This window comes from Myiozetetes cayanensis, unplaced genomic scaffold (genome assembly GCF_022539395.1).
Source record: "Myiozetetes cayanensis isolate MyiCay16 unplaced genomic scaffold, myiCay2020 scf1, whole genome shotgun sequence".
In the NCBI taxonomy this organism is placed as follows: domain Eukaryota; kingdom Metazoa; phylum Chordata; class Aves; order Passeriformes; family Tyrannidae; genus Myiozetetes; species Myiozetetes cayanensis.
Genome location: NW_026086604.1, coordinates 89666390 through 89682204, shown reverse-complemented (window position 1 = coordinate 89682204; position 15815 = coordinate 89666390). Strand labels below are relative to the sequence as shown.

General features: G+C 38.2%; 1 protein-coding gene across 5 annotated transcripts in view; it reads left to right on the top strand.

Annotated features, from left to right (window-relative positions):
* Window positions 1-15815, top strand: part of KIF13A (kinesin family member 13A) — a 108570-nt gene that overhangs the window by 49813 nt on the left and 42942 nt on the right. For 4 of the 5 annotated variants that reach the window (XM_050321028.1, XM_050321020.1, XM_050321011.1 and 1 more), the window contains exons 5-10: window positions 6124-6216; window positions 6709-6889; window positions 7877-7964; window positions 9215-9349; window positions 9865-9977; window positions 15550-15661. In XM_050321028.1, the coding sequence (XP_050176985.1) occupies window positions 6124-6216; window positions 6709-6889; window positions 7877-7964; window positions 9215-9349; window positions 9865-9977; window positions 15550-15661 (722 nt within the window). The remainder of the gene's footprint in view (window positions 1-6123; window positions 6217-6708; window positions 6890-7876; window positions 7965-9214; window positions 9350-9864; window positions 9978-15549; window positions 15662-15815) is intronic. The other variant, XM_050321036.1, reaches the window with a different exon arrangement.

Here is a 15815-nt window from a genome sequence, read left to right as displayed (position 1 = left end):
AGTAACTAAAAAAACCCACCAAAGTGTTTCAGACCCAAGTTACTGGATTTTGGCTTGTTCACCTGCTTATGCATGAACAGATGTTATCCTGTACTTCAGTGGTATTTCTTGGTTTAGAGCAAACAAACCAAATGCTGAAATGACAGTATTTCAGGTTTTATATATTAGTAATATTAAGACTGCCTAAGCCTGTTTCACAACTTGGCCTTAAGTTACTATGTATTTTTACAAACAAAAAGAATAATTTATGATAACTGGTTTTGGTTGGGATTTCTGATGATTTCTTTGCTTTGTGGAACAAACCCCATTGTCCTAGATGCCTTGCAAATATACATGTTGTCTATGTCCAGAGATTGTACTAAAGACTGTAACAGAATTAAAAACCTTAAAGAGTCCTAACAAGCCGTCTGACTCCCTGGGTTTTTGAGCTAAACTGTAACCTGTTGGATGCTGGGCTACAGAAGGGTAGCTAAGTGCATTAAACATTCCATGCCCAAAGTAATGCTCTGTGGATGTGTAAGTTTAATGCCATTGACAAGAGCAGGGATTAGTTGCACAGTTAAAAAGAAATATGTATAAAGCTTGAAAGCTTAGTCCAGAGTGCTTGGAAATGTAAGTTGCATGAGCTTCAGGCTTAAGTAAAAGTCTTAAAATAAAAAAAAGGTATGTGCAACAAATTTAATTACTTGAAAAACACTTTTACCTGTCTCACAGGAATACAGTGGAAGATGTGACAGTGAAAGGTTTAAAAAGAGATTCTCAAGTACTAGGCTACCCTGTCGGTCATTGCTCTCTGTGCAAAACAAAAGCATGTTCATCTTGCATTATGTTGAAAACATATATTATTGTGTATATCGTACTGTATTAAAGATTGATACATGTGACATCAAAAAACACACAGAATGCACCACAGATGACATGTGCCCGAGTCCTGTTTGTTTTTTTTCTAATGCCAATAAACCCAAAGTTTGTCTGCTCCTGGAAATGCACATTTGTTACAGGATCCATAAAACTATCACACATGATTGGGCTGGTTTTATTTTTGACTTTGTTCATTTATCTGTAGTACTACCAGCACTTATTAATATTGTTAATATTAATAATTAATACCTTGCTCAAGAGTGAGATTCTTGTTTGGATAAACTTAATTACGTGGGTAATCGGTAACAAGTCTCAGGCTGTGGGGAAGCTAGGCTAACCCTGAGATTGGATTAGCCATCTCGTTCTTTTACCCTAAACTTATTCTGTAAAATGTCTTCAACTTCTTTGGCTGAACATAAGGGTTATTTTGTTTGTACTAATTTTCTTTCTGTACTCATGTTCAGGAAGTACAAGTTTGAAAGTACTTACCTTATCTTTCCAGCACTTGAAAACACAGGAATTGATGCTGTTGGTAGCAGAATTGCTTTTTTAGCAAATTTTTTTTTCCACTGAAGTGGAAACTAGGTTACAAAATTCTAAAATGATCCAACAGTATCTCTGACAGAAATAGTGAAGGCAACCTTCATATGATGAAAAGCATCCAGAAGGCACCTTTGCAGCTGTCCTTGCAGGACTATCTGATAAAGACAGCAGGGAGTCTAGAGCACAGAATACAGGAGTAAACTCTCTACAAGACCTTTGTGGAAGTGATACTCTGATTTCAGATAGTGCAGGAGATGGGGGCTCTTTAACACATTGATATCCTGTGTTAGAGATTGCAAGACCATAGAATCACAAAATGGTTTGGATTGATGTGATCTTAAAGACCATCTAGTCCTGGTGGCCTAAAGGCCTAAAGTCCTAATGGCCTAAAGACCATCTAGGACCTTAAAGACCTTCCACTAGACCAGGTTGCTCAGAGCCCCACCTAACCTGGCCTGGAACACTTTCAGGGATGGGACATCCACAACTTCTCTGGGCCACCTGTGCCAGTGTTTCACCACCCTCCCAGTAAAAAATTTCTTCCCAATATCCCATCTATGCTTTCAGTGTAAAGCCATTACCCCTTGACCTCTCACTACATGCACTTGTAAAAAGTTCCTCTCCAGCTTTTATGTGGCCCCCTTCAGATACTGGAGGGCTGTAAGGTCTCCCTGCATCATCCTTCTCTTTTCCAGGCTGAATTAACCCAGTTTCAAGCCTGTATTTGTGCTTGGGATTGCCTTGACCCAGGTGCAGGATCTTGCACTTGGCTTAGCTGAAATTCATGAGGTGTGCAGGGGCCCACCTCTCAAGGCTATGGAGGTTCCTCTGGATGGCATCCCTTCCCTCCAGGGTGTCTAACACACCACATGGTTTGGTGCCATCAACAAATTTGCTGAGGATGCACTCAGTCCCACTGTCCATGTTGCCAGATCTTAAAGATCTTAAACAGCACCACCCCCAGTACCATCTGGCAGAGCCCCTTTGAATTTCAGAACTCTGTCTAAATTGCTCTTAAGCCTGAAAACTAAGTGTCTATAACCTATGTTAAAGTGCATGGGGTTTTTTTTTTTTTGGGGGGGGGTGTTTTTGTTTGATTTGGCTTTTTATTGTTGTTTCTTTGCTTTTTTGTAATTTTTATAATCCAACCCAGTAGCAGGTAGAGGGAGGATTACTCTGAATACTGATGCTGTATGTTTCTGAACAGTTTAGGGCTGTCATTCCAAGCAAGGAATGGTTACAAACCTCTGGGTTTGTGCTGATTATCATGTGCTAGCTTCTGCAACTTTTTTCTGATGATTTAATTCTGAAAGACATAATTGGGTATTTGGTGAGAATATGGATGCCTTATTGGAAAGGGGTGATAAAGAAGTCAATGAAATAGGTTTTGAGGAGGGAGGGGAATTTGGTTAAAGGACAGAATGAATTTGCTTTGATCTGGAAGAGGGATGAGCTTTGTGTATAGGCTATAGTAGAAGTGTTTTGAGAGTAAGCGAAATAGCTTATTACCATTTGTTCTTGACTTGAATGGGTGAAGAGTCAGTTCATGTATAAAGGACACACCTGCTTGCCTTGAGAAGCTCACAGAGACAAATAACTGCTCGCATTTTGGTTAAGAGGAGGATATTGAGAAATTCTCAGCAATGAGAACAAAGAATTCCTTTTACAAGCCTGGACAACAGTAAGAGCCTATTGAAGTCTGTGATGAAGTGGATTTTTAAAAGGAAGAAAAGAAACCCTTCAGTTTGGGAAGGATTCAAGAGATGGCATAAATAACTACTGTAGCACTTAGGCAGGCCCATTCCAAGGACCCCACACTGTATCAACTCACCTGTGGATTTTTCATAAAGTTCCTAACCTGCATCATGTTAGGCATGGCATCTCAGCTCTGTTTCTGCAGGCTGCATTGTCCTGAAAGGCCAAACACCCGGCTTTGAGCTAAGCTTTAACTGTATAAGAAATATGTATGCTTTCAGCACTTTCAGCTGCTGTATTTAAAAGGAAGCAAACCTGGCAATTAGCTTAAAGAACTGCAAGGTTCTACCCTCAGTGAGAGATCATGAGTGGTGGAATTGGGGCATGGGCTCCCTGACGGCCTTGGGTGTGCTTTCCCCAGCCTGACTGACGGCACGTCTGTCAGTCACCTGAGGCTCACCAGTGTTCTGAGCAGGAGATGGGAGAGGGGATGGATGTTTCTGGCCTTTAGTTCCCTCTGTAAGAGGCTATATGGTCTTAGCCAGCTGGAAGATTGGGAATCCTGGTCTCAAAGACAATAATAGTTGGTATAGGAGAAATACTTCTGTTAACTATTTTTTTGTTCTGTATTTCTCCCTTTTGCTGTAAATTAAGTCAGAATCAAGTTAAATCCCCTGACTAACCTTATTAAACACTAGGCAATCTGTGGAAGAAAAGTCCTGTAAATAAGCAAAAGTATGCATTCCAGGCAGTATAGGTTTATTTAACAAAACAAAATTGCAGCAGTGTAGACAATGGATCTGTATTGTTTCTTTTGACAGTAAGTGCACATGGACATAATTCTGTATATTACAGATTTTGTAATCAGTTGACAAACCCACTAATAAAATTCATGGGGGAAACAGTGAGGTTTTGTAATGAAAAATAGCAAAATCTCTTGGATGATAAACTGTTGCCCTCAGCAGTACACTGCATTAGGAAATTAATAAAATATTCATAACTGAACTTTAGCATTTTCTGTTCTTTTGTGTGAGTGCACTTAAAGCCAAATCTTATTTTATTCCATGATAATTCAACTGGTTACCATAAACAACACTCTTTAATGACCCATTTGTCTATGCTGGTATTGCTGAGTTCTTAAAATATGTAATAAAAATATAAATTTAAAATTATATATCGGTGTCTAATTGACTTTCAGTTTGTGTTGACAGTTTGAAAATTAAATTTCTTCTGAAAAATAAATCCAGCTTTGCCTATGAGATGCCTATGTATTCCTTCCCCACTAAGGAGTTCTGTAGCTTATGTTTATTACGAGCATGCACAGTATGATAACTTTTTGGTTATGAATCATGGAGGAGATTACTGGTTTATCGCTTGTCAGTGGGCAAGAAAAGTTTTGTCCTCTCCTGACAAATGGTTTTATTCTCCTCCACTCACAATCATTGTATAATATATACCCTTTTTTCTTTTCTCATAACAATTATACTCAGCTTCAGTTTTTGCTTGATTTTGTGTTCTTGCTCAGCAAGATAGTGGCCTCTTTGATGCTTGGTAACTACAAAATGGGCCCTCAGGAGCAGGTTAGAAAGCAAATTTTTCTGTATCTAACATTCTTAATAAAATCTTTCCAGAGTATGGCAGATTCTCCTCTGTTTTTAATTCCTGTATTCAGCAGGATTAACTGTGTTAATCCAAGACCAGTGACACTTTGGAATTTTAGAAATTCAACTGGAAAGATACACAAAGACCACTAGATAGTGCACTGCTGCACTAGTCTTTCCATTACAGCAGAAAAGAAATTAGGTATAGTTAAAGGAAAATAAAAGTAAGGTACTTTCTTGTCCTATTTGCATGCATCTAAAATATTCTGCAATCATTCCGGAGGTTGTTCTGCAGGAATTTCCTGGCCTACCAATTACTTGAGGATCATGGAGTGTGGATATTCTCACGAAATGTATAACTGTAGAGCTAGATTATTTTTTATGCTAGTATATTTCGTTTTGAGAACTATAGAAGTTGCTGTTGCATCCACTGTAAAACGGAATTTCTTGTAACTGACAAGTGCTGAAACTCCCATACCAAAATGAGAGATGCAGCTGATCATAGCTCTTCAGAAAGTCACCAGCAGTGAATGCAAGTGTAAACCCAAACACCAGAAGGTGAACAAATACTGTTCTTAGCTAAGCTCTGCTTGTTTTGGGTGTACACACAGCTGGTGTAATTCTTTGATCAGAACTCAAAGCAGACAACCCATTGACCCTCCTTATGGTGTACAAACTTTGAGTTTTCCTATTAAAAAAAAAAAAAACCAAAAAAAACAAAACCCCAAAACCAAACCAAACAACCCAAACCAACCACTATCTGAAATCCTCCTGGCACAGGAAGACAATTTTCAGAATATGAAATTCTGTAGTTGATGTTTCAAACTATGGATTTGGTGGAATATATCCTCAAACAGCTCTGTTGAAGTCTGACAGCCTCCTAGTGTGCATTTCCTCCCTGAATGTCACTGGAATGCTTTTATCTTGGTCCCACTATCACCTTGCCACAGGGCGAATTGTAGCAGCTTATGGTGAAACTTGAGGCCAGTTCCCGAGAGAACAACTGCTAATATTCCTAGGAAGATATCTGTTGTGCCTCTAATGTTCCAGTTCACTAATGGGTTTCATTGCAATTCTGTTACAGTACTCTTTAGTTTGTGATTAAATAATGCATATTACTTGCAAAAACAACAGTTAAAAATAAAAAAATTTAGGCATCTATGTTATTTTCTAAGCTTTCAACTTATATGACACCTTTCAGAGAACTGCTCCCTTCACAAGATAATCAACAATACATTTAAACATGGGAAACTGTTACACTATGTTCAGTTTGAATTTGTCACTCAGTTGTATGTGAAATCATTTGTTCATTCATCAGTGCTCTCAACAGAAAAAAGTAATGTAAATACCTTTTTTATTCATGTTTTCAGTTAATTTTAGTATGTTATTCAGTTTAAAATAAGAAAATCCAATTATTTTCTAGGTCAAGAAGTGGTGTTCAAGTGCCTTGGAGAAGGAATTCTTGAAAAGGCCTTTCAGGGATATAATGCTTGTATTTTTGCCTATGGACAGACAGGTGAGTGTCCTGTGCTAAAGGGGAACAACGCTTTGTGCATATGGGAAGTGAGAAACATAAATATTAAAATAGATAACATTTCAAAATTGTATTTTGAAATATTATAGTATTACATATCAAGCATTTGGCGCAGCCAGTGACAATGTAAAGTTCTTAAAAGCAGCTCTGTCAGTATGATCCTAGTTTCTACCTGTTGGGGCCACTTTCAAAGCCTGAAAGCAGTAGTTCCTACTGAAGGGTCATTCAGTCTTTTGTGTTCAAGTGTGTTCCAAGAGGTCCCCAGTAATGTTCCTGCTGAAAGAAACCCTTAAGATAATTTCTCTTTTTATTTGCTTGTGCCTTGAGCAAGCTATCTGTCTGGAATAGCATGTCATGTTGTTCTGATATGTGCTTCTGGAGGAATAAAAAGAGAATTAAAAGGTGCTTCTTGAAAAAATGAGTAATTCAGAAATTACACTCAAAGTATTTTCTTCTCCTTTTTTTTTCCTTTAGGTTCAGGAAAATCCTTTTCAATGATGGGCAATGCAGAGCAGCTGGGTCTGATCCCACGGCTCTGTTGTGCTTTATTTCAGAGAATCTCTGTGGAAGAAAATGAATCCCATACTTTTAAAGTAGAAGTGTCCTATATGGAAATCTACAATGAAAAAGTCAGAGATCTGCTTGACCCAAAAGGGTGAGTAGCTTCACTCTCCCCCACAGCCTTCCATATTTTTGTCTAAAGCTATAAAAACAGAAATCAGTTTTGCAAGTCCCTGAGAAGGTTTTTTGAGACTGTGTGTTTAGATGACTTCTCTAGAGAGGAGTAGATACTAAACACCAGAAAGAAGAGAATATTCATGTAAAGCTTCTATATGCCTTTGTGGATCAGATCAAACATTAGGATACCATCCTAATGACAAATACTGTGTGAGGTAGTTTACCACCATCAAAACTGCATATGAGTAAATTCTGGAGTATTTCTGCCACATGATCCAAACAGTATTCAGGTAATAATTTTCATCAATTATAAGGAATTTGAAACTTATTTATAACTTGGTTCTCATGGTTTAGATGTTGAACTCTGTGAATGTAGAAGAATATACTCAGGCATTCTTTCTTCTGTTTTGTCTACACAGAAATACTGGCTAGGCTCTCTGACTTGGAGATTCATATATAAGATAGGATTTTTTTATAGGATTTTTTCATCTGAGTATTGATATATGTGGTATATATTTGGATTCTTGAACATAACTGCAAAAGGTGAAGAGGTATGCAAGTTTGTTAAAAAGGTAGATTTGAGAATGTAGAGAGTGCAAGATGAATTGAAACTTTAGCAAATTGCTGAGGGGAGGATTTTTAGTTTCATTTCTTTTCTCAGCATTCTTTCTGCCAAATAAGACATTTCAGGTTTTGTTACAGCCACAAATACCAGGGTGGAAGTATGCATTAAAAATAATTAACATATATTATTAACATATATTAACCAGTTAAAACTGGTTAGATTGGTTTGAGCCTTTTTTGTTCCTTTGAGTTACAAATTCTGGAATACTTTCTTCTTCCTGTTACAATAAAAAGGACATAAATTAACTTCTGCTATATAAAAGATACCAATTTCATATGAAAATTTTTGGATATCCATGGTAATTAGTAGATTGTACATAAAGTCTACTTTATTCCATAGGAGTCGGCAGTCTCTCAAGGTTCGAGAGCACAAAGTCTTGGGACCATATGTTGATGGCCTGTCTCAGTTGGCTGTTACAAACTTTGAGGTAAACCTAAACCCCTAACAATTTTATTAATAACACCTATGTACACAAGCAAGAAGAATCTTATAAGAGGTGTCTATCCAGATATTTTGGTTCTTGAGTGATTATGGTCTCTGACAATTGCGAAGGTCTTCTGTAATGCTTCAGGAGTATTTATTTCATGTAGAAGCACTGGTTTTGCCTTTATGTGTGTTAACGATATAATAGTGGTATCTTATTATTTTGCAGTTTTCAATGCACGTGGTATTTGCCACAAACACAGAACACTGCTTGACACAGGAAGTATGAGACTTCTCAAATAAGAATAGTAGTCTTCCAGCTTGAATTTCTTTGATTTTGTTGTTGAATACTACCTTCTATTTTATATAGGTGTGTATATAGGTAATTCATAACTTAAGACAGCATCTGAGCCCACTTGATCTACCAAAACATATTTAAATAAACCAGTATTGTAGAAGCCAATGAATTACTACAACCACAATGGAAATAATTAGAGCAGTGCAGTTTGGAAATCTGATTTGGAAATGTTTTTAAAAAAATGTTCATTCTTTGTGTGGTATTATGTGGGAGCCATTTTGCTTTTTTATGGGGGTTTTTATTTTTCTGAAGCGTCTGTGTGTATTACAGAGTTATAAAAATTGCTTTTGCAGCTTTTATAGTGAATTGCTTACTTTGAAAGCACACCTTTTTTGTTCAAATTCTAGTAAGTATTGTTTATACTTAGTTTTTGGCTGATAACTTCTGAAACTGTTTTGGAAAATTCAACAAGCACACATAGCATACTTGGCATAGTCATCTTTGTTTTGCATGTGTCAGAAGGTACAGGCTCAAGCGAGGTAACTTGAGCCAATTAAGTGAAGATAGTATTAGTTCAGTAAAGAGATGCCCTGTGTTCACTTCTGTAAGTAGATCTGTGTTGGCTTGATTACTGCCCTTGAACAAGATGATTTGTGATGTGGATGTTACCAAGGTTTTTCAGCAGCAGATAAGGAGAAGGTGCATGGACTGTAGTTGCTGGGCTTTTAAGTGTAGCATTTAAAACAGAGATATGATTTAACGTTCTTCTGTGGACTTACATACCCTCTGTACCACCTCAAATAGATCCTAAAATGTGCAAAGAATTCTCTCATTGCTTCTACCTTCCCTTCTTCCTCTCTCACATGTACACACCCTTCCATCTAGATGGGAATTTTGTTCAGCAAGCACAATACTTGCTTTTATCCTAGCATCACTTTTTACTCTTTTTGCTCTAGGATATTGAGTCACTGATGTCGGAGGGAAACAAATCACGAACAGTTGCTGCAACCAACATGAATGAAGAAAGCAGCCGCTCTCATGCTGTATTCAATATTATAGTGACTCAGACACTTTATGACCTGCAGTCTGGTGTATGTATTTCTGTTGATTAATTTATGAAGTTGTGTTGGATTCTTCTTTTTCCTTTCTTTTCCACATACCTTATCTGTTTAGCTGTGCTTTGAGCTTGTGCTTGATGCCATGGGGTCCAGTAATCAATATAGAGAGAGCCCTGGAAGAGTGAGGAAGCACACCAGATAAAGCAAACAATTGGTTGACTTTTTAAGATTATATTACCACCATAAAACCTTCCTAGGTTTTAACTGTTGCTGGAGTTGGTATGTTTTAATGTCCTATTCTACCAGTATGGTTATTGATATTACCACACAGCTGATTCTAGTTCCCTAGTGCCTCAGGCCTTTAGTTAAAAATATATGGGTATAACTTTTTAAAACTTATAAAAATTCTGACAATACCTTCTCCTCTCCTATCTTGAACTTGATACTTTAATCCATGTTATTATAAAGAACAGTGTTTCATGGTGCCAGTGTTAGTGCTTTGTGCCAGTGTTTCTTAGCTGTTGTTCTCCCATGTCCCATTTGTGCAGAATTCTGGAGAGAAGGTCAGCAAGGTCAGCCTGGTGGATTTGGCTGGGAGTGAGAGAGTGTCCAAAACAGGAGCTGCAGGAGAACGCCTGAAGGAAGGCAGCAACATAAACAAGTAAGACATTGGTATACACAGATTGCAAAGCCTAGTCTTGAAGAAATCGCTATTGTTTCCTTGGCCTTCTCTCTTGATGTGCTTGTCACAAGTCAGCTCAAATGAGCTTCATCAGAAGCAGTTCAATGTGGCTCTTTCAGCTGCTCTGTGCTGAGTACCATGTGTTTCCTGACACTGGCAAAGGGATCCTGATTCATACTTGACTCAGACGAGGGCTATATGGATTTTATCTGGAAAAAGTGACAGCAGTGCTCTTTAATTAAGCATATACCTTTTGTGACTCATTTATACACCCTGTCCCCAGGCTCATGTGTTTGTCTCATCATCTGCTCAAGGAAGAATGCAAAGTTGCGGTGTTGAATGGCTTTGTTCCAACATGAATTAAAATATGTAAGGGTATAATGTACAGTTTGAGAAAATCGGATCAGAATGAAGCTGTGTTGGTTTAGGATTGCCTTGGGCATTTGTGCTCAAGCAATGACAAGTTTCAAAGGATTTTTTTTAACCATAATTACTGTGTTATTGTCCAATAGCAAGAATTTAGCACACTATTACCGCTGTCTTAAATATACTAATCTTCTGGGAAAGAAAGAGTCTAACTGTTGCATTAAAAGCTACTGCTTTTTCAATTTAATTTTAAAATGTTAGGAAATATTTTGGTATTTTAAGTTAACAATGACAGCACAAAGTGTGTATGAACAGCATTCATGCTTACAATGATTTAAATTTACCTCTTGCTGAGTTTGAACAAGTTTGCTCTTTCTAGCTTAATTTTTAATCTACTTTGCATTTAATGCATCGTAGTGGTAGCCACAACTGGCGTAGTCCCAAAGAAACAAAATTATGTGGCTCTGCTTGCCTAATGGCAAATATTGTAACCTTACCCCGCAGGTTAGTAGTTAAATTCAGATTGGTTTTACTAGAAATTCTATTTGTATTTTGCATAAGCAAAGATGAAATTAAGTGTTTCTTTCTAATCCTTGTGAAAGAATTTAAATGCCAACTCTCCCAACAGCTACTAACAAATCGCAGGTGTAGCTATAGATACAGAAAGGCTTTCGTCAGTTTTTTTCCTAACAAGATTTCAGTGTTTATTCAATGTTAAACTTGTATGGTATCAATGCAGTTGGGAGGCTTGTTTCACCCATGCTGAACCTCGTTGACAATACAGGACTTCAAATAAAAGTGCCAAACCTTTCTAGAAAAGAAAAGATTTTAGAAAGAAAACTGGGCAGCTCTACATTTTCTATTCAATTAAATTCTTATATGCTATAAGAATGTAATAGCTTATATGCTATTACTTAGTCCATTTATTAAGGATTCTCTGTGAAATACCTTTTGGAACTGATAGACAAAAGAGAATTCCTAGTGCTGTGCTTGGTGTCTTCTGTTAGATTTTTGCTGTTCAGGTTTTAATGAGTGACTTTTTTAGCCTCAGAACTGATGGACATGTTTTATCAGACTAGCTCTTCAGAGAACATTGTGTGCGATCTTCTTTGGGGTGTGATGCACCTTACTTATTAGGGAAAGATAACAACCTTTTCTGGAGTGATCCTGTATACTTAAACTATAAACCATATACCTTACACCTTACTATGTCAACTTCTTTTCTTATTATTTTTCTTTTACAAAAAGACAAGTAACATGTATTGGTAGCATGTTTTATGTTTAGTGTGATCAAAAATGGAAGTGCTGTGAAGTAAATTTGCTGTTTGTGCTGTGTTTTGTTGCCTTGAAGAAGAATGTGGAAATAATGTGCCTGTTTATTTACAAAACAGGGAAAATCTACACTCAGCTTTGTATACCAAAACTGCATAGTGCCACATTTTGCCAGCCTCTGCAAGTGTCTGTGCTATTTGTTTCTGAAGAAAACTGGCTAGAGCTGTGGTAGATGCCACCTTGGTCCCACAACTGATCCTGTTGAAAACACTCTTTCTTATCTTGGGAACAGCATGTTGCAGAGCAGGGGTGATGGATTGCTCTCCCACTTACTGGCATCAAAGATGGTGAAGGGCCTTGAGGGGAAGCCATATGAGGAGCGGCTGAGATCACTTGGTCTGTTCAGCCTGGAGAAGAGGAGACTGAGGGGAGACCTCATTGCAGTTACAACTTCCTCATGAGGGGAAGAGGAGGGGCAGGCACTGATCTCTTCTCTATGGTGACCAGTGACAGGACATGAGGGAACGCCCTGAAGTTGTGACAGGGGAGATTTGGGCTGGATATTTGTAGAAGGTTCTTCACCCAGAGGGTGGTTGGGCACTGGAACAGACTCCCCAGGGAAGAGGTCACAGCTCCAAGCCTGACAGAATTCAAGAAGTTTTACGACACTCTCAGGCACATGGTGTGACTCTTGGAGATGGTCCTGTGCAGGGCTAAGGGTTGGATTTGATGATCCTTGTGGGTCCTTGCCAACTCAGCATATCCTGTGAAACAATAGAGAGATGTGTCATTTTGTGTCAACATCTTCATAAAGTTGTAACAGAGCTTACTTCTGTTTTTTACTCAGAGATGACACAGAGTTGTCTTAGTGAAAGAGGTTTTTGGGAGACTTGACATACCTCATAGAAAAGCTGGATGTGCATGTTCCTCTGCAGGACGTGCTAGTTCCCATACCCAATGTAGAAAACGAGGTGCTTAACAACCCTTTGTGGTGTAGTCAAAGAATTTCTAGAACACAGTAGTGGGAGGAAGCAGAATAAACAAGCTGCCAATTAGTGGCTACAAAAAAATACTTTCTCTGAGCAGTCTGCAATTTTAACTCTGATTAGTAAAATCATAGCTGTTGCCATTTTAACTTGAGAATGCAGAAAGAAGACTTTAAATTGTAGGCGGGGGCAAGGAATGGGCTGGGACAGGTCTGTCTCCAAGCTGCTTTGAGGGAGGATTTTTTGTATTCTGAGTTAACAAATAGAAAAGTGGATTCTGCTCATTGAAGAATATGGTTGTAAATTGTACAGAAGTAGCTTGAATGGGTGTTTTTTTAGGGACAGAGGTGTTCCCCTGCAGTGAGGAAGCACCACTTCCCTTTGAATGCTGCTGACTCAGGCCTGTGGTGGAAGTGCGCAAGCTTCCCAATGCTCGATAGCAAGGGCAGCCTGGTCATGCCTGAGGAACAGGGATAAGGAGAACATACTGTAGAAATGGCACTTTCCTGCAGTCTTGCACCATACAAGTCCACTCTGCTGCTTCTGAACTGTCTCAGTCTGCTGTGCACTGTGGGCTTAGGCCTTCTGGTTGATTCATTATATATAAGTAGCGTGAGATAGTATCAACGTAATGACAGATCTCTGATGCATCATTCAGCATGAAGCAAAGCAGCCTGAGTCCTGTAATTATTTTGTTGGGTAGCCATTTCTTTTGCTGCTTTCCTTAAAATCTTTAAACAACTTTGTATTATGAAATCTCAAGCAGAGTGCATAAATGATTCCAGGTTGGCTTTTATTGCAGATGTTAACAGTTATTCTTAAAATAAAATCAGGATTTATAAGGAGCAATAATATTTTCATGGTTTTTAATCCCATGTTAATAAACTATAGCTTATAATTTCCTGTTCATTAAAATGCAGTGCCCATAATTCAAATTGGTGTTGCAGCCCTGCTGTGAAACAGTTTTCAGTCATGGGTCCTTTTGAATCCCTGTTCTTCCTGTTTCTCTTCTGACAGTCCATTTCTTCCCCCATCCTCAGGGTTTGGCTTTGGTTTTCACATTTCCCTTATGTAAAGAGGGAAAGAGGAATCAGAGGAAAATAGTACAGAGTGTTCTTTTAATTTATGCCCCTTGGAGGTGGACTCCATTGGGAGTGTGGTGGTTGTGCTGGAGGAGGTTGCTACAGAGCAGCATAGAGCATCCTACTGTTTGCTCTGTCATATTTAGCAAGCTGTCATCTCTGTCTGTGGAGAGAAGAGTCTGGAGACAAGAACCACTTCTCCTTTTCCTATCTTTACCCCATAAACTTTCAGAGGTTATTAGGCTTTTCTTTAGGTCACAAAACTAAAACTGTCTTTTTTTTTTATTTCTGTGAATTTCTCAGAGGTGAGTCAGAAAGTAATCCTATAGACAAATTTACAGAATAGAGTGCTCTCTTGGGAGATTAGATTACCTAGCCTCCCCTTAAATTTCTTTTTCTTTTAATTTTCCTCTCAGGTCTATGCTATCATTATATGCAATTAGGGACATCATCAGTGACACATGTAATGGTTTTTGTTACCTTAGCCTTGGATATTTTCCTTGAAATATTCTTCTGCAACATTTTTGTAATTTTCTAAGTGTTATTTCTGAACCACTGGCAGTTTCAAGCAGCACTAAGGCTCTGTTATAACAATTGTGCAAATGCTGTCTATTAACTAAAATAGAACTACTTTTTTGAAAAGAAAATGCAAACGGATGTGGTGGAACAACAAAAATAAAGATTTATTTGACTATCTAATTGCGATGCTGATGAAGTTTTCTTTGGTAGTTATAGAGAGTAGGCAGATATTTGAGCATGAGTATGACAGACCAGTATACTTTTGGGCTTCAGCAATGTCTGTTTTAAAACCCTTTAGGCATCTGTTTAATGTTCTCAGGCTCCTCAACCAGCTCATTATCTTAAACATACTCACCCCAAGAACCCTGATGTCACTTAAAATTTACACAGGATTGTATAAGAATTGGATAATATAATGCACATCTGCTTTGCACAGATTACTAATATAGTTACCCTTGTTGGTAGAAGTTGTATATGTACCAAACCAAACAGGTTAGCTATTTTTTTTCACGGTTCTAGAGTGCTATTTGGGATGTAGCTTTTTTGCTAAGCAATTTGGGGCTTTTCTCTTTCACACTTGTGCAGCACTTTCGTGTCTGGGAGATTGTTTGGTCTATTCCCCCTACAAGAAGCTAGTGAGGCTCTACCTCAATTATAACCCAATCCATCTGTCAAGGGACCTCCTAATCAGTTCTCTGATGAGCAGCCTTCTATTGTTGTGTGACGGCTGGCTGGTCACTGGTTCACCAGGGCAGACTAGTTATCCTGGGCCATAGCTGGATTTGTTTTGAGGATGCCTCCTTTTGGCTAGAGAATTGTTCGCTTTTAGTCTCTGTTTGAGTCAGTGTTCTTAAAACATTGTTCCTAGAGACAGAGGTTCTTGTTGTGCTTCCAACGCTGACTTGTAACAGTGTCATGAGACAGTGTCCAAAACAGAAAGATTTTTATCCTCTGAGAAAAGGTAGATGTCTAATCAAAGGCAGTGGTTCTCCGTGTACTGAAGCAGTCTGTTATACACTTTTCAAACTATTTTAAATATTTCAACATAGTCTCAGTCTTTCTGGAACATGGTCTTAGTACCAAATGAGATGAAACACTATAGATACCTTTTTTTTTCCCAAATATATAACTTGAAAGAAATACATTGCCTTGTTTGAAGCAGGGCAACGGGCTAGCTGATCTCCTGTGGTCATTTCCAACTTTAATTATTCCATGATATTTTGATAGTTGGATGTGAAGTTCTGCAGAGCAATCCCTTTTTCTGTGTTTTATTAAATCTACATTTGGAATATGTGTTAAACCTGTTCTACTGTTTTGCATTTATAGATCACTTTCAACACTGGGCTTGGTTATCTCATCACTTGCTGACCAAGCAGCAGGGAAGGGGAAAAACAAGTTTGTGCCTTACAGAGACTCTGTACTCACTTGGCTTCTCAAGGTAATTTATATTTTCCATTCACCATGTTCACAAGATGTCAGCTTACTAGTTTGTAGGCTCATTGTAGTATACCCCTGTGTACAAGGACTTCTCATCCTTTTTTCAAAGAAATGAGTGAAGGAACTCTCATAGCTCTAAGTTATTCCAAGTATTA